At 50.0% G+C, this 23,071-nt stretch overlaps 1 protein-coding gene across 1 annotated transcript; it reads right to left on the bottom strand.

Annotated features, from left to right (window-relative positions):
• Nucleotides 1-11,146: 11,146 nt before the first annotated feature.
• On the bottom strand, nt 11,147-12,541 carry LOC128333248 (platelet-activating factor receptor-like). The gene is made up of 2 exons (XM_053268518.1): nt 12,475-12,541; nt 11,147-12,168 (listed from the first exon to the last, which is right to left on the bottom strand). Exons 1-2 carry the CDS (start codon nt 12,539-12,541, stop codon nt 11,147-11,149), a joined length of 1,089 nt encoding a protein of 362 aa, XP_053124493.1.
• Between the last annotated feature and the right edge of the window lie 10,530 nt (nt 12,542-23,071).

Below are 23,071 nucleotides of genomic sequence, written 5' to 3' on the forward strand. Positions count from 1 at the left end.
TTCCCACTCACTTTCCTCCCCTCCCCTCCTCTCTTCCCCTCCCCTTCTCTCCTCTCCTCCTTCCCAAGCAACCTGCCTTGTGTTTTCCCTCCTGTGAACTCCCTTCCATGGGGGTTCCCCTCTCATACACACACAGAACTGCACGAAAACTGGTCCCCCACTTTTCTTCATTCAGAAGAACCTCTGGACCACTCCCATTTTTTTCGGAAATGATTTCATTGGCTACTGCTATGGAAGCTCTCATAAGATCATTTTTTAAATTTAAAAAAAAAACAAACCCAAACAGCCTTAGGTACTACAGGCACAACCGGGGAGGAAGACCTTTTGCATGATCCCCACTGAAATGAACGGGAAATGCACCCTCATTTCAACAGGGTTCATGCAGGGGGGTTTCCTCGATGGGCAGCTGTGCCCCAAATCTTCTCATCTTCTGTTCAAGTCTGTCCTATCAGTGGAAGGAATGATATTACAACCTCATGTCTTAGTATTGTTGGGAATGGGTGGATCTCAGGGGCTTCTCCCATAACCTGGGGCCCATCCATCGCTAGAGGCACGAAGGGACCAGCACGCCCCTCTCTGCTTGGTGTCTGGCCTGTTTTCCTCAATGCCACGCCAGGCAACCAAGAGACCCGTCTCCTCTGGATCTCTGCCTCTGTCCACACTTTAGTTCTTAGCAATGTGCCTGGAGGCAGAAGCCCCTTCCACTCGTACGACAAACAAAATACTGTACAGTGACCGTGCCATGTGGTTCCATTTTTATTGTAATGAATTTAGCCGTAATGGGGAAATAATACTGATGATCATAATAATAATAATAATTAAAACTTTACTCTTTGATTACTCCGGGCCCAGAGCATTGCTTGAGAAGCATGCCAAAGGCCCGGTTGACCTTTGATCTTGTGTTTGGTTGCTTACTTGCATTCTTCGACACGGAGAAAGGGACTTGAGAATTGTAAGCTAGGTTAGAGGAAAGTGATCGAGGCAGGTGCAGACTCTGGGAGCAGCATCCTACCCGGAACATTTTCCTCTTACCAAGGTAGGAGGAAACTTGACATTTACACTTATACCCTACCCTTCCTCTGAGGAGCCCAGAGTGGTGTACATGGTTTGTGTTTACCCTCACAACGACCCTGCAAGGTAGGTTAGGCTGAGAGAGAAGTGACTGGCCCAGAGTCACCCAGGGAGTTTCATGGCTGAATGGGGATTTGAACTCGGGTCTCCTCAGCTTTCGCCCAACACTCTCACTACTAAACCACTTGGACCACTAAAACACAGTCAGAGCCTGCACCCACCTCTCACACAATCATGTCCCGCTTTTCCAACCTCACTTTAACTCACACAAAACTGAAAATCAGGGGCGTACACAGCTCCCAAAGCTGGTGGGACGTTTGTCCTACCCAGCTAACAGCCCTATCGAATCCTAGAACTGGAGGGGGTCTTTGAGGTCATCTAGTCCAACCCTCTGCTCAGTGCAGGAAATCCAGAGCAAGAGCATGCCTGATGGATGGCTGTCCAGCTTCTATCTGAAGCCCTCCAGTGAGGGAGAACTCGGCACTCCTCTGATAACTGGTTCCCTTTTCAAACTGCTCTTAGCCTTAAGAGGTTTCTCTTGATATACAACCAAAATCTGTCCTCTTGTAAGTTAAGCCCTCTAGGGCAGCAGAGAACAAGTTATCACCCTCTTCTAAGTGACAACCCTTCAGTTATCATGTCTCCTTTCAGTCTTCTCTTCTCCAGGCTAAACACACCCAATTCCTTCAACCTATCTTGGCAGGTCTTGCTTCCCAGGACCCTCATCATCTTAGCTGCCCTTCTTTGAACGCATTCTGGTTCGTCTACATCAAGACTGCACAACTTCAGCCCTCGTGCAGATGTTGGACTACAACTCCCATAATCCCTGGCTATTGGCCACTTTGGCTGGGGTTTATGGGAGTTGTAGTCCAAAAACAGCTAGAGGGCTGAAGCTGTGCAACCCTGGTCTACATCCTTCTAAAGCAGGCCTGCTCAACTTTGGCCCCCACCCAGCTGTTTTTGGACTACAACTCCCATGATCCTCAGCCAAAGTGGCCAGTAGCCTGGGATGATGGGAGTTGTAGGCCAACATCTGCAGGAAGGCTGAAGCTGAGCAGCCCTGAAGTCTGATTTAGTTCAGAATAAAGGAAAAGTATCATTTCTTACTGGCATTGTCCATCCTATACCTGGTCATCTAATTTTCTTCTTCTTCTTCTCCTAAGTACAGAACTTTACATTTGTGTCTGCTGAATTTGATTGTTAGTCTCAGCCTGGTTTTCCATTCTGTCAAGGTAATTTCAATTTTTTTATTCATGTCTTTCAAAATATCAGCTCCACCCACCCACCCCCAGCCCATTTTGTGTCATCTGCAAACATAAAGATGGCAAAAACTAACTGTTCAGCTTGCCAGGAGAAGCAGACAGAGGAAAGAGCTGACCAGGACCATCACCAACACCCCACTCTTGGGGGATGAGGGGAAGCGTTCAGGGGTTGAGACAGGGTGGGGACAATATAGGATCCAGACTCTGGGTGACCCCCTTGCCATTGGGGCCTCCCATACCAGAATAACCCGGGGGGGGGGGCTCAAGCCAGCATCCCCCTTCCACACACACACCTTAATCCTAAGGCCCTACCTTTGTGCTCCAACTCAGAGGAGTTACCTGAGGTCTTGCCAGCTGTAGTGCAGGCCCCCAATGTCATAAGAACATCAGAAGCTGCCTTCTACTGAGTCAGATCCTTGGTCCATCTAGCCCAGTATTGTCTACACAGACTGGCAGCGGCTTCTCTGGGGTAACAGGTGTAGATTCCAAGGGAAAGAGTTGTGGTATGCAAGAACAAGACAGTGGAGTAGAATCAGGAATACTGATGGTTCAATGAGACAGATATTATGTACAGAGAGGCTAGTGCGGACTGCTTTTTCCGGGCTCCTGCTGCTGGCTGTTTGTTAGCCCCGCCTCTACTCCGGGACTGGAATCCAAATAACTAAAGCCCCATTCAAAAGCTGGCCTGGATCAAGGAATGGGTTAACCAAAGACACCACAGCAGGCAGGAGTCTCTCTCAGCCCTATCTGGAGATGCTGCCAGGGAGGGAACTTGGAACCTAGATGCTCTTCCCAGAGTGGCCCCATCCCCTGAGGGGAACATCTTGCAGTGCTCAAACATGTAGTCTCCCATCCAACTGCAAACCAGGATCGACCCTGCTTAGCAAAGGGGAAAATTCATGTGTGCTACCACAAGACCAGCCACCTAATGGCTCAGCGGGGAAATGCTTGACTAACCAGCAGAAGGTTGCCGGTTTGAATCCCCACTGGTACTATATCGGGCAGCAGTGATATAGGAAGGTGCAGAAAGGCATCATCTCACACTGCGCGGGAGGAGGCAATGGTCAACCCCTCCTGTATTCTACCAAAGACAACCACAGGGCTCTGTGGTCACCAGGAGTCGAAATCGATGTGACGGCACACTTTCCCTTACCACAGGACCAGCTCTCCTGCCAGCAGAGCCAACCCTGAAGGACTCAGAGAAGGCTCCTTTAAGGAACAGAGCCCTTCCAAGGAAAGGGGTGGGGTCAGTTCACCTTGCCTAAGCAGCAACTATAAGGACGGACCCTCTGCTGCTAGATGTTGCTGGAGCACAATCATCCTGGGTTGCACTACCCAGCCCTGTTGCTCTGCCTGGCTCCACTACTTTCTACTAATGCTCTACTTACTTACTTATTTGCTGTATATACCACCCTTCCAAAATGGCTCAGAAGGCTGTGTCCCGTTCTGGGGAGACCACACTTTAGGACAGGGCTGTTCAACTTCGGACCTCCTACAGATGTTGGCCTACAACTCCCATAAGCCTGGCCACTGTGGCTGAGGATTATGGGAGTTGTAGTTCAAAAACAGCTGGGGGGGCAAAGTTGAGCAAGCCTGCTTTAGAAGGATGTAGACCAAGGCTGCAGAACTTCAGCCCTCCAGCTGTTTTTGGACTACAACTCCCACAATCCCTAGCCACAGTGCCCAGCAGTCAGGGATTATGGGAGCTGTAGTGCAACATCTGCAGGGGGGGCCATGTTGCACAGCCCTCGGAGCTGTCTGGGGCCGGATGAGCTCATGGAGACCCTGGCTCAGCCTGGAACAGAATAGTGAGCTGCACATAGCAAGCAATGGTTTGTGAGGATGGGGCCGTGGCCCAGTGGTAAAGCATCTGCTTGGCATGCAGAAGGTCCCAGGTTCAATCCCTGGCGCATCTCCAAGCAGGACTGGGAAGGACTCCTGCCTGAAACCTTGGGAAAGCTGCTGCTGGTCAGTGTAGACAATACTGAGCTAGATGGACCAATGGTCAGATTCAGTATAAGGCAGCTTCCTATGTTCCTATATATCTAGGGGTAGTCTGGTGGGGAGGAGAGCTGGTCTTGTGGTAGCAAGCATGAATTGTCCACTTTGCTAAGCCTGGTTTGCATTTGAATGGGAAACTATGTGTGATCAATGTAAAATATTCCCATTAGGGGATGGGGCCACTCTGGGAAGGGCATATTCATTCTTGCATGCAGAGGATTCCAAGTCTGCAAAATGAATTCCATCTGCATGAAATGAATTTTTTGATTCATTTCAAATTTGATTTGAATTCCAAAAATTTATTTTGAATTTGAATCGAGTTTGAATCTGGTCCAAAAGTTTGATTCAAATTCAAATCAAATTTGAATCAATTTGACCCTGTTTTGGTGCCTTTTTTTAACTACTCAGGGAGCATGAAATATTTTTAAAATGTGCCTAATGGCTCTCAAATCGAATTTGAATCGAATTTTGAAAATTCGATTCGAATTTGAATCACATTGCCCTTTTAAGGGGTGATTTGATTAGAATTTGAATCACTCGAATCACCCAGATTTGAGTTGAATCTATTCAAATTCAAATTGATTTGCACATCCCTAGTTCCAAGTTCCCTCCCTGGCAGCATCTCCACGATAGGGCTGAGAGAGAATCCTGCCTGTTACCTTGGAGAAGCCTCTACCAGTCTGGGCAGACAATACTGAGTTAGATAGACCAATGGTCTCTGACTCGATATAAGGCAGCTGCCCATGTTCCTGTGTTCATAACAGAAGGGGAAAGTGTATACAGAGACAGGAAAGGGCTGTGACCAATCTTAGTGACCAATCTTAGCAGGAAGGATTGAAACAAAAAGTCAGCAAAGCTGCCGGGGCCCATAAAAGCCAGTGGCTTTTCCAAAGAGATGCAATGACTCCAGGAACTGGGCTTCAGCCCCAGCTTCTGAAGGCTTGGGCAATGTGTTTTGAGTCCACTCCTAGCCCTCCTAGCCCTGGCAAACATATGCCAGCCTGGCCTGCCAGCCATTCTCATTCTAGTGATGTCTGCATCCTGTGATGCCGTCTGCCTTCTCTTTACCAAACTGAAGTCAATTCCATTGGGAAGAGAGCTGGTCTTGTGGCAGCAAGCATGACTTGCCCCCTTAAGCTAAGCAGGATCTGCCCTGGTTGCATATGAATGGGAGACTTGAAGTGTGAGCACTGTAAGATATTCCCCCTTAAGGGGTGGAGCTGCTCTGGGAAGAGCAGAAGATTTCCAGTTCCCTCCCTGGCTTCTCCAAGATGCGGCTGAGAGAGATTCCTGCCTGCAACCTTGGAGAAGCCGCTGCCAGTCTGTGAAGACAATACTGAGCTAGATAGACCAACGGTCTGACTCAGTATATGGCAGCTTCCTATGTTCCTACGGCATATGCACCCACACCCAAGAAAAAATTGCCCAGCTTTGTCCTCATATGCTCATCAAGAGGGTTTGGTTAGGACTCCTTCACACCTTCACTTTGGGTTATCCTTGGTGGCTCACATACTAAGCAAGGCAATGTGGGTTGCTGGAGCACCATCCGTGTTGCTGTGCCTCTGCAAACACTGGCAATGGTGTTGTGCAACAGGGAATTTCCACGCTGTTGTAAGGCTGTGCAAATGCAGTTGTGTGACCCAGCACAATGCTCCTTAGAAAAAAGGGGCATTCCATCAAGCAATTGTGTTTGTACAACTTTACAACAGAGCAGAACTGCTCATTATGCAACTCTGGCAGTGTTTACACAGATGCAGCAGTTTGGGTGGTGCTCCAGCCACCTACATGCCTTGTGTGCTACTGTATGGGAGCCATTATTCTTATTCTTAAGATTTTTTATTTACGGCTCACAATCTAAAAAAGCAATATAAGATAGACACCAGCAACAGCCACTGGAGGGATGCTATGCTGGGGGTAGATAGGGCCAGTTACTCTCCCCCTGCTCAACATAAGAGAGTCACCACTTTAAAAGGTGCCTCTTGGCCCAGCTAGCAGGGGCCAGCTAGCAGGGGCAAATGGATTGTTCCACAATTTCCATGGAAGTCCAAAAGGGACCTAAACCCCATCGGCCCACTAGTCATGGGAAGAGGTCTGAGGAAGACCCTGATGCTTAAGTTCTATTGACTTTTCAAAAAGGATCAAAAGTCCAACCAGTCATCCTAGTGGTGTGACTCTCTCCCCCCGCCCGCCCCACAATGCTGACCCTTAAATCCATCTTTGGGCAACCATAAGTCACCGGAGTTCCTATCGGGCGTCTGCACAGAGGAGCTTTCCATATTGCCAGTGTAAGCCAGTACCCTATTCCTTTCCCATCTTCTTGTGTCAAGATTATACATCCCCCGTTTCTCTGTCCTTTCCTCCTGGGTCTCACACATCATGATTTTTATTTCTTTTTAGCCTGACCTTCTGCCACCTTACCCATCTCTTTTTCTTTGCCCGAGCCTCAAAGTGGGGCACATTAAGGGCAGGTTTTCAGCAACCAGGAAGCAGCAATGGGCCAATGAGACACACACACACACCTCAAAATCAAAGGCTTCTCGCATCTCCAAAGGGATGTGAGCTTGCATGTAAAGGCCTCTCTGCAGGAGCTCACCGACGGCTGGGGCACAAGATCCTAACGGTGTCCCCCAGCACACTGCACCCCAACCATTCCCCCCCCCCCCCGAGTCAACATCAGATGCAGGGAGCATGGCCAGTAGAACAAAGAGGGGATGCTCAGTCCCTCCCCCAATCCTCCCCAGCCAGGGCTACATTCAAGCACTGCCTGGCTGGGGGATGCTTTGAGCCGGGTCTCGCAATCCGTGAGACCCAGTTTGCGAAGCTGAGTGGGGAGAGCGGGCTAAGCCGCACACAAGCAAGGGGGAGCCCTGGGCGGCCGGATCGGCTGCCCACACGATTGCCAGCTCCGTGACGGAACTGGTGGGGGCTGGGGAGTTTGGGGGCCACGTGGCCCCCAGAAGCTCCAGTATGCCCTGCGCAAGCGCGGGGGGCATACTGGGGAGACCCCCGGAGCCAGGAGGCAGCTTTTCACCTCCCCTCCGGGGGTCTACCCGTGAGTAACCACGGCGCGGAGCCGCACCACGGCTACTCACGATTAAAAAACCTCGGTTTGCGGAGCACTCGCTCCACAAACCTGGTTTAAGGGGAGGGCTACTTAGGCGGGTTAACCGCCTGGGAGCCACCAGGCTCGCCTGCGAGCCCGGTGGCTCCCACGATCATGCAAAATCGGGCTAGGCTCCCCTAGCCCAATTTTGCCTGATCGTGGGAATAGCCCCTTTCTCTGCCTTGCTGGGAATGAGGCAAAAGAAGGCAGGGAAGGAAGCTTGAATGAAGCACCATTTGGGCAGGAAAGACGCCCACCTTGTGCTCCCAGTCGGTGAGCTCTTTGTTCGCTGGCTGGGTGAAGGAGGCGGGAAGGGGCACTGTGGTGCCCCCCCCAACCTCGGTGTCCAATGGTGGGTATGCCCCTGCTGTTAGGAGTGTCATAGGAACCTAGTAGGAAGCTGCCTTCTACTGAGTCAGAACCTGGGTCCATCTCGCTCAATTTTGTCTACCCAGACTGGCAGCGGCTTCTCCAAGATTCCAGGCAGGAGTCTCTCTCAGCCCTATCTTGGAGGTGCTACCAGGTAGAGAACGTGGAACCTTTGGCATGCAGATGCTCTTCCCAGAGCAGCCCCACCCCCAAAGGGGAATCTCTTGCAGTGCTCACACCTGCTGATGACACGGCTAGGCCATGTGGTGGAGACGCTCGTGAGCACTTGAAACGAGCAAAAGAGGAGGGAAAGGGAGACACCTCGAGGAAGCAGAAGGCAAGGGGCTCTGGGAAGAGCAGGAAGGACAGCATCTGCAAGAAAAGAGCCCTCTATGAGGAGATAGGAACACAGCACCCCTTCAAGCTCCTTTGCCACCTAATGGTGCAGTGGGGAAATGACTTGCCTAGCGAGCAAGAGGTTATTAGTTCGAATCCCAGCTGGTGTGTTTCCCAGAATATGGGAAACTCCTCTATCGGGCAGCAGCGATATAGGAAGATGCTGAAAGACATCATCTCACACTGTGTGGGAGGAGGCAATGGTCAACCCCTCCTGTATTCTACCAAAGACAACCACAGGGCTCTGTGGGCACCAGGAGTCGACACTGACTCAATGGCACAACCTTTCCTCCCCCCCCCCCTTAAGTGCCTTTGACACCCACTACTGAAACAGGAGCAGCGGAGAGGGTTTTCCTCACCCCAGCCCTCTCATGACTGAAGCTCCCTCTTTCATGGCCCTTTTATCTGCTTCCCTACACAGCATAATATGCCTAATCCCTGCTTAATCTCTTGTGTCCGGTTCCCGGGGGAAATGCTATACCTTTCGGAAGGCCTCTATACCATTCTCTGCTGACTCTCCTTGGATCTTGCTGCCCATCAATTCCTCCTGGACCCCAGGGATCCTCTTGCCAGTTCTTCACTCATCCACTCCCACCCCCCACCCCCTGCAGACCCAGAAAATGATGAAAGCACAGGACTGACCAATCGCTTTACCTCCTGAGACCACACCCACCAACTCCCTGGGAGCGAGTACAGACTCATCGGAAGTGGTAGCCTTGGATATGTTTAGGCTGGAGAAGAGGATTCTCAGTGGAGTTATGGTAGCCACCTCCAAGTATTTAAGGGCTGTTACATGGAAGGAGGAGCCACCTAATGGTGCAGCGGGGAAATGACTTGATTAGCAAGCCAGAGATTGCCAGTTCGAATCCCAGCTGGTAAACACCCATATCGGGCAGCAGCAATATAGGAAGATGCTGAAAGGTATCATCTCATACTGTGTGGGAGGAGGCAACGGTAAACCCCTCCTGTATTCTACCAAAGACAACCACAGGGCACCATGGTCGCCAAGAGTCGACGCCGACTTGACGGCACATTTTACGTGGAAGGAGGTGCAAGCTTTGTTGCTCTTGAAGGCAGGACTAGAAGCAGTGGGTTGAAATGACAAGGAGGCAGATTTAGGTGAGACATCTGGAAGGATATTTTTTAATCTGCGAGAGCCGTTAGACAGGGGAACATTAAGCCTCATGAAGTGGTAGGCTCTCCTTCTCAAATAATTTTCCAATCGACCGATGGCCATCTGTCAGGGATGCTGTCGTCTGAGCAGCGGGACCTCTAAGGTCCCTTCCAATTCTTACATTCTGTGCTCCTTTGGTGATAGAATTCTCTCCCCCGGGCACCAGAATGGCATGATAACTGGAGCTACCCATTAAAGGAAAGGTCAGCAACGGGAGACCCCAAGACCAAATCAATCCCTTTAAGGGGTAGCACGCACACACGGACACCCTTCAAAATGACCCCATGAGAAAACTAACTTCGTTAGTTAACCAGCGGGAGGATACATGATAGGCTCGTTCACATGATGATTAATAGAGTAGGAGGAGCGTCCTACCCAAGTACAGGAGCTGTGCGTGCTCCCGTTTTCTGCTCCTATGTGAGAGTAAAAAACAAGATCGGAAGCGAGGCAGTGATCATCTGCTACGTGGCCACTGGAAAGGAGCACTATGTCCTACCCAGCTCTTTAAGAGAGTAGGATGAAAAGCCCTCCTACCCAGCTTAGCAGACTGTCATGCACTTGCCTCGGGCCACCGTCTCCAACTGCCTCCCTTCCTCTGCTCCTGTCCAAAATCTATTGAAGTGGCCTCAGAAGTGCTAGGGAGGGGGTTAATGGTCACCCTGTTCCTCCACCAGCCATCAGGGAGAGGGGTCAGACCGCTCCTCAACGGGGGTCTCTAGGGTCCAGTCACTCCCATCTCTCCTGACCTCCTCATCCCTGGCCATCCAAGCCTTAAATAAAGCCCCTGCAATCCGGGCAATCCCAATCAACCTCTCCAATCTAGTTGCCTCCCTCCTCCCTCCTTCAGCTGTTGCTCATCTCACCGGCTGTTGAGGCTCTGCCTTCTCTTCTTCACTACCAGGAGGCAACTTGCTGGCCCACCCACAGTCTTGGTTCCTGGCTCTCCCTGGCAACCAGGGAAGGTCCTGGCTGACATTGACTGTACCCAGGAGTGGTGCGGCTGGGCCTCAGTCTTCTCAGCTCCGCAACTGGGTGTGTAATCGGGCCCTCCCACAGCCAGGAGGAAGGCCCGACACAGATTATCTCTGTCCATGCCTCCTACCTTGTTTTTTACTCACACTCATGTGAGAAAACAGGAGTGTGCACAGCTTCCGGACTTGGGTAGGATGCTTCTCCTACCCTGTTTATCATTGTATGAACAAGCCTGGTGTGTTACAGTTGTGGTGGGGATATAGTGACACAGAGAGTCAAACCTAGGTTTAATGTGGGTTACCAGCATTAGCGTGGTTGTGAGAACCCACATAAAGGTGAGAATCTGAGCTTCATTTTGGGCCACAAACCACCTTGGCATGGGTTCATACAATCATGCAAACTCTAGTAACCCACATTAAACCTCGATTTGACAGATAGTGTGAACCAGGCCACTGTTTCTGGCAGGTTTTTTGGGTGCTCTTTAAAACATGTGCTTCAGCTCTCCAATCATTGTACTTGACCACGGTTGCAACCCTTGATCATAAAGATCTGACAGTCCATGCTCATCACACACAGTTCAGTCGGTGAGTTCCACACAGACATTAGGCAGCAGGTTCCACCTGGTAATCCAACTTGGCTGCTCCTTCCAGGACAGTATCTAGTCCAAAGTGGTCTTTCTGTCCATAGACAGCCTCTATGGAATCTATGTGCCTGGAGATAAAAGCCTGGAGTCCAGAAGAGGGCGAAAACCGCTGCTTCTGAGGGTGGTTGGGTGGATGGATATCACCTTCTCCCTCGCTATGAGGAGGTCAAGGAAGAAGACCTGACATTGGGTGGGCTTCGGTTTTCTGTCAGTGGGGCTGGCGATGGTGGCGGCAAGGGGAGGGGGAGGCAGCGCACAACTTTCCGCACCATCGTCCACAGATCGGTCCGGAAACGCTTGATGGCAAAGCAGTAGATGAGGGGATCAATACAGCTGTTGAGGCTGAGCAGAGCCATGCTTAGCATGTGAAGGTTGTCCAAGAAGGATGGAGTGCTGCAGGCAGAACTGGACATCCGATCAGCTACCCAGGGAACCAGGGAGAGGTGATAGGGAGCCACACAGACCACAAACACCAGCAACATGCCCAGGACCATGGCACGTGCCCGACGCCGGTGGCCCCCTTGGCAGGAACCCGCTGCAGCCAAGAGAGATCTCATGATGGACATGTAGGCACCTAACACAACCAGGAAGGAGGCCGCGAAGAGACCCACCATGGCATAGGCATAACTCCTGCGTCCCGAGTGTTGCTCAAAGCACTTGGTGCTGACGGACCCTGCCAGGTGGGTCTGCTGGGTGGCCAAGGAGGGGACAGCGCAAGCGAAGCACAGCACCCAGGACACAATGCAGCCCACTAGCGCCCCCTGGGGCTTGTTCAAAGCCAGGTCCAGCTTGGCCACGGTGCAGTAGCGGTTCAAGCTGATGAGTGTCATGAAGGCCATGGCACTGTAGGTGGCCAGGTAGTAGACGGCCCCGGCCAGGCGACAGAAGGCCTCTGGGAGGTCCCAGTTCCCTTCAGCCAGGTAGTAGGGGATCCAGAAGGGCAGGGTGAGGTTGAAGAAGATGTCGGCCAGCGTGAGGTTGATGAGGTAGATGCGGATAGCCTTCCTCACACGTCCACTCTGCAGGAAGACAAGCAAGGCCGCTATGTTGCCGGGCAACCCCACACACAGCACCAGGCAGTACGTGGCGGGCAGCAGGATGAATTGCATGGGGTCGCTAGGCTGGCACTGGCCACTCGCTAGCCCCGCTGTTGTGGAGTTGTTCATCCCAATCATCACTGGAAGACAATAAGAGAGGCAGAGTCAGCCTAGCAGCACAGCAAGGTGGGAGTGGACCCTGGGGCCAAATAGGGGCCCCCTGCCCCACCTTCTTACCTCCTTCTCCTCCCCCCATTCCCATATCTCTTTGCTGCAGAAGGACAAAGAACATGGTGAAACACCAAACATTCTTGGTACAGCCTTTCTCTTGCTCCTGTGCAAATAATATCACTCATGCCCACTCACACAGAGACTTACACAGACAGACACACACACGTCATTCACACAACCAAAGGGGAGGGCTGGGAGGAAAGGCAGGATCCTACCTACCTTCACCAAGATGATTGGGGACTCTTCAGGGCTCTGCCACTCACACGTCCATGCAACCGACATGGTGGCAAACTCCAAAGTGGGATCTAGAGGAGGAAGTCCTCCCGCATCCCACAATGCACTGCTCAGGGAGTGGATAGGCACCACTCCCAGCAGCCGTTCCAAGAGCTGTGGTGTTGCAGATGACCAACAGTGAGGTAGGACGGACTCCTTTCCCCTCCTACCTTGTTTGTTGCCTGGGTAGGGGATCTGGGCTACCCAGGACTGCATCAGCTGGGTCGGGAGGCCTCCCAGATGTCCGGATGACTTAAGATGCCTGGGTTAATTCTAGACTTGGAAAATAATATTCTACAATTCTATTTTTTTTTCCTCCCCAAAATGTTCTGCTCCTGAAGCAGGAAAGAACTGCTAAAAGAATAAAACTACACCAGCAAATTCTCAACCACAGATATTATCAAAGACAGGCAACATTCAGATTCGTCAAGTCCTATGGCTTCAGGGCACAATTATGATCCCATGAAAGGTTAGATGTGTCTTCTTTTACATATGAATGGATGCTGATTGTTACCAGCAATTACCAGATTAGCACCAGGGAAGGTAGAACCATGCCTTCTCTGAAAAAGGCAGTTTGTTTTAAGATATGAAAGTAAGAATAATTTTTTTAAAATTATCAGTTTGATTTTTAATTGATCTGAGCATGGAATTGGCTCAAGGTCGGCTGGTTAGCTTAGTGGTTGAGAAGGAGAATTGCACATGGATTATTTTCCCACTGCTCCGAAGACTGTGGTGTGGCCATGCTCAGATTTATACAAAGAGATTAGTACCTTATGACTCTAAAATTCTATTGTTTCCCTGCGGGTCCCCAGCTGTGGTTGGACTCCTATACCCATCATCCTATTGTCATTTGTAGCAGGGCATGATGGGAGTTGAATACCTGCAGGAGGGCCAAATTGGGTAGCCATGCTCCAGGTCAGGGGTGGGGTAGCCATCCTGAGGCTCAATGGCTGTGGCTGGACTCCACTGCCCATGACAGCAGGGCATGATGGCAGCCAGAGTCCCACACCTGCAGGTGGGCCAAAGTTGGGCTGTCTACCTCACAGGGTTGTTGTGTATGAAGTATATTCCTTCTTCAGTGTGACAGCACCTCCATGAACTGCTGTAGCTCTGATAGTCCTGTCTCTTGATATGGAAGGAGTCTGTTAGTTATGCATCCAGGGTTTTTTGGAAGGAAAATTAAAAAGGTCCTTTCATACTGTGACATTGGGATGTGTGTGTGTGTTTTGCTTTGCACCACATGATTCGGCTAGGTGAAAGGACATGTCACCCACTGAAAAAGAGCGCCCCCTCCTTTTGCTTGCAAATGTGTGCCATTAAGGCATATTGAGGGAACGATGCATTTCAAGAGCTCTGCCTTTTCTGCCCTGCAATTGTCCTGTGGAAGCTGCCACCCATTTCTGTTTTTCAGAAAGTAACTTCTTTTCCAGAGAAGGCATGGCCTTAACTCCCCTGCTGAGAGACACTAATTCCTGGTGCTAAGCTGGTCATTGCCAACAGGTGCAGATTAACTTTTGCCAAAAGATGCAGATTAACTTTTGTGGGTTTAAAAATGTAACCACATCATGAGAATTATTCAGAGAACATTCTGAGAATAATTGGAAGTCAGGCAGGATATTCTTGGAATTTCCTTCCTCATATATATATATATTCCATGAGAATCTTTCAAGAATACTTTGTGGCATATTCATCCCAAGTCTAGTTAACTCAGGAGGGGAGGGGGAGGAGTGTCAGGCAGCATCCCTCCCTCCTATTCCAAGCTGATGCTTGGAGGCATTTCCCTCCCTGTTGAGCCTGTCAGTCAAGCTGAGGGAGGGGTGGATTGGATCCTGAGCACAAGTCAGGAGGAAATATGGCAGGAGGGATTCTTCCCCCTCCCCTCCTGGAGAGGACTCATCTCACTTAAAGTCCAGACAGGTCCTCCAGTCAGGAGACAGCAGCGTAACAGTGAGTCCAGAAAGTGTGAGAGAGATCGAGATCAAAGAGCATCCAGCCAGCCATTTCTATTTCTCCACCCCTGGGTCAGCCAAAAAATAAAGCAGGAAAGGAGACAGTTTGTGGGTGTTGATGGATGAATGGATACAACATTTTTGGAAGGATGGATGGACGGAGGGATCTTTATGAATGTGTGTATGGGAAGACTATTATTTTATTATTATTTTTTTAAATTTGATTTCTTTTCCACCCTTCCAAAAATGGCTCAGGGCGGTTTACACAGAGAAATAATAAATAAATAAGATGGATCCCTGTCCCCAAAGGGCTCACAATCCATGGGAAAACAACATACTAGATAGATGGATGGAGAAACACAGACAGATGGCCAAGACACTTGTGGGTGAATAGGCCAATGGATGAATGGATGGACAAAATACTTGTCAGTGAATGAACACAGTAGGGACCTAGATGTATGTTCAGGTCACTTTGTGGATGGATGGATGGATGGATGGATGGATGGACAGATGGATGGATGGACAGATGGATGGACGGACAAAGAAAGAGGGCAGTCTGGATGGCCAGGTAAGATACTGCTTGCTGGAAGCACAAAATAGTCTGAGAGTGTGAATGGTTGGACAGACAGTACAAGATAGTATGAGCGTAGGAGTGAGTTGGTGGGCTGATGCAGGGACAGATAGACACTGACAAACAGGAGAAGGAATGTGCAGGGGTGGCAGAGAGCCAGGCATGGTTTTAGCCGATCTGGCAGGCGGAATATCCACCCACTTCATTAATCCTCAGCTGGGACTGTGATGAGTATACCCCACGTGCATTCCAGGACGCCGGAGTCTCTCCAGCCAGCTCTGCACCCTCTTCGGATATTTGGGGGCTTCTGGGCTGGGCGCTGAGCAGCACAGCTGCAAGGAGAGGTCTCCAAGAGCAGCCACCCTTCGCCGGAGACAGGGCTCCTGGCTCCCGCCGGCAGCTGCTGGGAATTAAGACCAGATTGGCCCATGTGCCCGAATGTCTCCTTGACTCCTGCCACACGCCACTTGTTCTAATCTCGGCATCCCTGCCAAGCCAGAGCGCAGCTGAGCTGACGCTTCCCACTTGACAAGCACCCCCCCCCCCCGTCTTCTTCCTCCCGCCTCTGCCATTGATACCTTCCCCCACTCCTGCCGCTGCACACACACACACATGCACACCACATGAGAGAAAGGAATCCCATCCAACATTTAGCAGAAAGCAAGGTCATAGGGATGTGGAGAACCTTGGAGGACAGGTTCAACACACACACACACACACACACACACACACACACACACACACACACACCTAAAAGGATTTTCTGCTCTGTAAATGGTTAATTTACTTCCAATAATACCATTTCTCACTGTTTTGAATGCATACCCATTTGCCACTTTGGCAAAAAAATAAAAATAAAAACACCCTTCAATGCAAGAGCCATTTCCCATTGTGCTGACCTCCGTACAGAACTGCGCTTTTCTCAGAGCTGGGAGGGCCCTTTAAGGGAGATGGAGCCCCTCTCTTCAGAGCTCTAGGAGGAAAGCAATGGGGAGCTTTACACCTCCCAGGACTCTATGGACACCTTCTAAGATGGTGCAGGGTAATGGATGTGCACAGACCTGTTCGGAGGCCCTTTTACAGGTTTGAACACTGGCCGGTTCAAAGAGTTCAATGGTGGGGGTGGGATAACTTTCAGGGCAGGGGAGGGCACACTTAACCCTCCCTCCGCTTCCTCCCACCACCACTGGCGCTCACTGGAAAACCGGTCCAGTGGGGCGGCAGCATACCTCCCTGCCGCCCCATCCGCTCTTCGGACCAAAAGTAGGTGGAAGTAGCTCACATGCGCGCACACACACACACACCACATGCATGACTGACATGTGGGAGCGCAAGCCTGATGTGTGCATGCGCACAAGCGACTTCTGTGTACTTCCAGTCTAAAGAGCGGACGGGGCGGCAGAGATACGCTGCCACCCCACTGGACCGATTTTCCAGCAAGAGTCACTGTGGGGGAAAGCAGAGGGAGGGGCAAGTGCACCCTGTCCCGCCCTTAAAGTTATCCCACCCCCACTGTCAAACCGGACCTGGCCGGTTCCGTGTACATCCCAAGTGCAGGGATTCAAGAGGCAGGGGCATAGGGACTATAGAGCAATGGGGGACAATTGTCCTCCAGCCGCCAGGAGGTCAAGCCGCCAAGGCTCCCCCTCCCCCTCGGCCAAGGCACCTCCCTGCCCTCTCCCATACCCAGCCAGCAAATAAAGCACTGGGAGCCTGTGGCGTTCCTCTCTCCTTTCCAGCCAGTGTTTCACTGAAACGCCAGCAGTGCTGGCGTGGGAAGCCCAGCCAGCATTTCAATGAAATGCTGACTGGACCCTCTGACCAAACAGACCCTCTCCTGGATAGTGGCCCTGCCCCTCTGTCTGACGTCAAATGCAAGGGTGTGGGGCCAATGCCAAGAAAGGGCCCCGTCAGAGTTTCCCTTCCCCAGTCAGCGGTTCATGGAATCGCTGACTGGGAGCACCTTTCCCTGCCTCCTTGAGAAAGCAGAGAAAGGTGCTCAGTCAGTGATTCGACAAACCATTGACAGGGGAAGGGAGGGGAGGGCCTATGGGTCCTGTTCTTGGAATTGGCCCCACCTCCCTGCATCTGATGTCAGAAGCAGGGGACATGGCCTGGGGCATAGGAACATAGGAAGCTGCCAAATACTGAGTCAGACCATTGGTCTATCTCACTCAGTATTGTCTTCACAGACTGGCAGCGGCATCTCCAAGGTTGTAGGCAGGAATCTCTCTCAGCCCTATCTTGGAGATGCTGCCAGGGAGGGAACTTGGAACCTTCTGCTCTTCCCAGAGTGGAGGCTCCATCCCCTGAGGGGAATATTTTACAGTGCTCATACATTTGGTCTCCCATTCAAATGCAACCAGGGAGGACCCTGCTTAGTGAAGGGGACAAGTCTTGCTTGCTGCCACAAGACCAGTTCTCTTCTCCTAGACCTAGACTTTGTCCTCCAGCTGTAGCAAAGCTCCTTATTCCCCTGTCAAGGGGGCGCCACTTCTCTTAAAGAAGTCCCTCTCCCCGTAGCATGGGGCTAGGTGCAGCATCCGGGATGGTCATCTCTGCATGGTGCCCAGGGGTCTGTGCAGAGGATTCAGTTCAGCCAAAGCTTCTCACAGGCCCAATAAACAATGAGTCAGGGGGCCACCCTTAGGGTTGCTGGGGGCTGCCACTGGCAATGAAGAACACTGATCTAGCCAACAACAACAACAACAACAGCAACAACAACAACAAAAAGTGTCATTAAAACCATCAAGACTTTACAACACTTCATTCCTGCCTGGAGTGTTCTGTATTCAAATCAGAGGAAGAGATTTAAGTGCCTGCTTACATGGAGATGAAGAAGAAGAACCTTTTCAAAATTATTTTTTACCAAGAGGACAGTCAAGTTTTTCTTTTCTAAGCAGTGGCTTTTGCGTGGCATGTGGGGGGAAGAAACCGTAAAACACTCCTCTGTTTAAACCGACAATTACCCCTGTCACCAGATTAGCAAAATTTACTCACTGAGTCCGTTAGATGCAAAGCAGTATATTAAACTGAGATCATGACTACATACCGAACTACAGCACATGAACTGTGCTAAATTGGTCCCAGTTGCAGACATGAATTCGCTGCCACCTTCCAAAATATTGGGGAAGGAGGGAGAGGAATGGGAGTTCTTTTTTTTTTTCCATGCTGTACATTGCACTGCTGTGAGGGATTCTTGTTATCTGTGGGGGTTCCGTTCTCAGCTACAACCACGGACAGCGAGACATTGAGTTTATGGGCATGGGGTGTTAGGTTCCTGGAGCCTTTTTAAAAGTGCTTAAAAAGTTGAAAAGGCCAAAATGATAGACATAAAGTGCCATGCTGTGCTCTATGGGTCCCCAGCTGCCCAGCAATGCCCCCCCAGCCCCCAATTTCAGTGATTTACCATCAAAAAATTGTGGGGAAATGGCGGGGGGGCATAAAATGTCTCCTTTTAGCAAAACCATGGATAGGCAGATTTTAACCCTTTTAAAAACCGTGTATACTGAGGTAATGTCTCTATTGGCCGACCGTGGATATGCGAAACATCATGTGTCAGGACCACATGTGACAAGGTCCACCACCTGTATTCCTTAGGGCCACATTAGATATGATATGAGAGATCTGAAGATAGGGTCTCCCCTTAGTTTGTTTGGGGTCTTTTAAGTGATTTTGGCACTGTGGGGAAGTAACCTGCCTAGAGAGCAGGAGGCTGTTGGTTTGAATCCCCACTGGTATGTTTCCCAGACTATGGGAAACACCTGTATCGGGCAGCAGCAATAGAGGAAGGTGCTGAAAGGCATCATCATCTCATACTGCACAGAAGGAAGCAATGGTAAACCCCTCCTGTATTCCACCAAGCAAACCACATGGCTCTGTGGTCATCAGGAGTTGACACTGACTCGATGGCACAACATTTCCTTTTTTTCCCTTTTACCATCTGTGAGGAAGGGAGGCACATTTCAGTTTGGGGCCAGAGCACTGGAGGAGAAGGGGTTTATCTTTCCCACAGAATAAATTGGCATCCTTCTATAGCGCTTTTTGCAAACAGGGCAAAAGATAGAGATACCTGTATACCAGGATGTTTTATCTTATGTGGGACCAATAGCAGAGTGTGTGTACATCTATGTACAGCCTTCTGCCCCTTTTAAAGGAATATACCCCAGACATCCCCAGACAAAATATATCTTCCAATCCCTGGAACAGTTTGAAACTGTTTTTGTTTCAAGCTGTTCCAGGGATTGGAAGATATATTTTGAGACATCACAGGTATTGGCCAATTGATGCCACCCTAGCTTTTGCTGTCGACTTTCAGAACAAGGTTTTGAAAGCTCACCATGGAAGGAAAGGGATACATCTGGACTGGAACATGGCAGGAGAGCTAGGCAAAGGGTCTCTCTACTCTATGAAGGTTCAATCTTCATAGATCTGCACAATCTTCACGGTCAGTGAGAAAGGGCTACCAGGTCAGCAAGGAGGAAGCCTTAAAAAGCTTACCTCCCTGCAGATGATCTGTTTGTGTTTGTCCGGCGGTCAGATCACCTGCCCAGATGATTGCTGGCTGCTGCTGGTAGCCCAGAGGGTCGGGGTGCCAGGACATGTTGCCCTGCATCACCCCACCCCCTCAAACTCCCCCAAACTGCCCGGGAGCCCCGCAGTCTCCCAGCCCGGCTGCAAGCAGCCAGGACTGGCAGACAATCAGAAAAACAGGTGGTTAAGAGGGTGGTTACGGAGGCAGGTTTGCTGCCGAGGTGCTGCCAGGATCATGCCCAATCCTGGCAGTTCTTATGCGCGGGCAAAACTGGGCTTGCCTTTGTTAGACCAGTTTTGCCTGTACGTGAGAACAGCCTCTATGTCTCCATTTATCGGAAATGCACTTACAATGCTCTCTCTTGCTCACTCGCTCTCGCTCTCTCCCTCTCTCCACACACACACCTTTCACCCCTCTGAGCTACCCATAAAGCAAATAATAATAATAATAATTCGATTTCTATACCGCCCTTCCAAAAATGGCTCAGGGCGGTTTACAAAGAGAAATAACAAATAAGATGGCTCCATGTCCCCAAAGGGCTCACATTCTAAAAAGAAACATAAGACAGATACCAGCAACAGCCACTGGAGGGATGCTGTGCTGGGGATGGATAGAGCCAGTTACTCTCCCCCTGCTAAATAAAGAGAATCACCACATTAAAAGGTGCCTCTTTGCCCAGTTAGCAGGGGTAATCCACTTTACATCCCTTCCTGAGGTTTAGATGATATTATTTGCATGAATGCAATGCTTAATTTTGTTTGAGGTTTGGAAATCAAATCAACCCTAGTCTCGGTTAGTTCCAGCAAAATCTATGGATCTCGGGGCTTCCGCCTTTTCATTTATCCTAGATCTGTGACTGTTGCAGCAGCCTGAGAGAGGCAGACATTAGGCAGGTGAAGCTTCTTCCTGACACGACGACACAGCTTTTCCCTGACACAGACGTACAGGGATGGGGAACTGGCTACACGGAAGCAGGACCAATGAAAGAGATTATTGCGCAGAAAAACTGCTTCTAGGGCAGAACAGAAATATTTCAAGGATGCAAATTGGTTCTAAGTCAGTTCAGTTTTGGTTCTTCTTACCTAGGAAACGCAGTCAGAATCCCCTGGAGAGCACCTGAGTGAGTGTCCTTGATGTGAATCTGTCTGTATTCCGCAAGTGATTGCCTCTAGCAAGACCTAGCAAGACCTAGAATTCCAGCCCACTCCATCCCCAGCAAGCTGTGACACACCAGCTCACAAACTATGGCCATTTTTCGGCGGTTATTCATCACAACTGAGTAATTTTTTGCACCAGCTGGGGGATATGCTACAGGGATCATAGAGGCAGGTGTGAAACAGTTGTCATACCATTCATAAAAGAAGCCAAATCCAGATTGGGCCACAGAGGAATAGGTGGGGAGAGGTTTCTTGGGGCTCAGTGTGTGAAGAATCAGTGTCTCCAAAGCTGTTGCTTCAAAGTTAAGCATTTGGGTGATAAAGCCGGGGGCAGAGGGGGGTCCATTATAAAGGGTTTATTGATGCAATGAGAGAAGTCTTTGAAAGAGCAACTTAAGGGAATTCATTCACTGGAAGGGAGAGGAATTGCAGCTTGCCTCTGGCCACAATAGGAAGGCTGCTATTTTTGATGGTTAGAAGCTATCCGAGTGCAAATGGCAATTGTAAATTATGGCCAATCAGAATTCCAGCATGGCCACTAAAAAAAACAAAAAAACAACTCGGTAGGCTTGTTCACACAGTCATCATCTGGATAGGAGGAATACCCAAAGAGAGTAGGAGATCCAGACACACTCCTAATCGGTGGCTGTATAAACCCAGACAATAATGAATGAGGAGCGGGGAGTGACATGGCTTGGAGTCAGGCTATTGGTTGGACCGCATTTGCCCATATGAATTTGCCAGAGCCCTTTGCTCCTCATCGTGAGCCCTGCTCGTGACCCTGCCATTGACAGATTCGGTTGGTGAGGACAATGGACAGGGCCTTTTCGGTTGCAGCCCCTCGGCTCTGGAATGAAACCAACTTATTTAGAGAGGCTTCCTAATGTATTTTATTACAGCATGATGGGTTTTTAATTGGGTTTGATTGTTTTTATTCTAAATTGTGTTTTATTTGGTTTTTTGTGTTAATGGTTATATTACATTTGTTTGTTTGTTTGTCAATCAATCAAATTTGTATGCCGCCCCAAACTTCCACCTCTGGACAGCTTACAACAACATAAAACAAGTTAAAACACAAAAGGAAAAACCTTAAAACAATTTAAAACCACAATTAAATTAAAAAGCTTGGGTGAAAAGGTAGGGCTTTAGGGGCTTTTATAAAGTTGTCAGAGATGGGGAAGCTTTTACTGTTGTGAGTCACCCTGAGCAGTACTGTAGTGCAGTAGTATTGTACAACAACAACAACAACAACAACAACAATAGTGTTGGAGGTGGGAATTTGATAGAACAGCTTTTCCTCCACCCTCGGTAAAATGCTGGGGAGAGAATCTGGGTAGGGTGTACCCATTCGACCCAGCTCCTGCCTCCCACACAATCACTCTTCCCCGCTACCTTTTTGTTTGGATTTACACAACCGCTGATTGATTGGGAGCACACACAGCTCTCCTACCCTGCTTGGATGCTCCTTCTACCCTGATTAGGATCGTGAAACCAGTCTAGTGGTTGGCATCAAAAGAAAATGCTTGTGCAATGAACAAAGTTGCACTAGTGCAAGAAGATCCCACCACCACACCAAAAAACCTGGAATTTGCTGAAAGGTGCTCTTGCACTCCTGCACCAAAGTGCCATTCAAAACAGAGGTGGTGTGCCACAGCTTGTGCGAATTCTATGAAAGCATTCTTGCAGCAACCCAATAGAGATGTGCAAGCTGGCTTGATTCGAACCACGGTTCGAACCGTGACCAACTCGCAAAAGGGGGGTGTCAGTCCAGATTTGAACCAGACCAGCCCTGTTTCTAAAAAGAACCTGCCCAAACCAGTTTGGAGATATACTTGTAAAGGGGAATATGGTGAGGATTCCCAAGTTTAAGGGCATTCCCTATAGTAACATGGGGGAGGTGAGAGAAAGGCTACTTACCTTGATTTTTCCAGCAGGGGATGACAGAGGCAGCGGGGCTCCTCCAACCTCCCTGCCAGCCTCCCGAAGGCCCGGTTCAGGCCTCCACGCATGCACAGAGGTCACGAAAGTGGCATCCATGCATGCAAGGAGGCCTGAACTGGGCTTCAACCAGCCCGGCTGCTCTTTGGGAGGCCGGCAGGGTAGAGGAGCCCCCACCTCTGTTGCTGTCTCTGCCGCTGCCACCTGCGCCATCCCCTGCAGGAAAAGTCAAGGTACTAAGTCGTCTTTTTAGCACTGCCCCCCACCGCACCTTACTCTGTTCTATTATTTGCAATGCACCTCCATTTCCCTTCCTTCTTGCCATCCTTCCTTCCTTCCCCGTTTCTTGTTCTATTCACTCTCATTTCCCTTCCATCTTTCTTCCTGTTG

Source organism: Hemicordylus capensis, chromosome 7, assembly GCF_027244095.1.
Source record: "Hemicordylus capensis ecotype Gifberg chromosome 7, rHemCap1.1.pri, whole genome shotgun sequence".
Lineage (NCBI taxonomy): Eukaryota > Metazoa > Chordata > Lepidosauria > Squamata > Cordylidae > Hemicordylus > Hemicordylus capensis.

Excerpts from the sequence above, each read along its gene's own strand:
- LOC128333248 (XM_053268518.1), bottom strand. The coding sequence starts at position 12,541 with ATGTCGGTTGCATGGACGTGTGAGTGGCAGAGCCCTGAAGAGTCCCCA. Across the intron at positions 12,169-12,474 it reads AATCATCTTGGTGAAGGTAG|TGATGATTGGGATGAACAAC; the intron begins GTAGGATCCTGC and ends ATTGTCTTCCAG.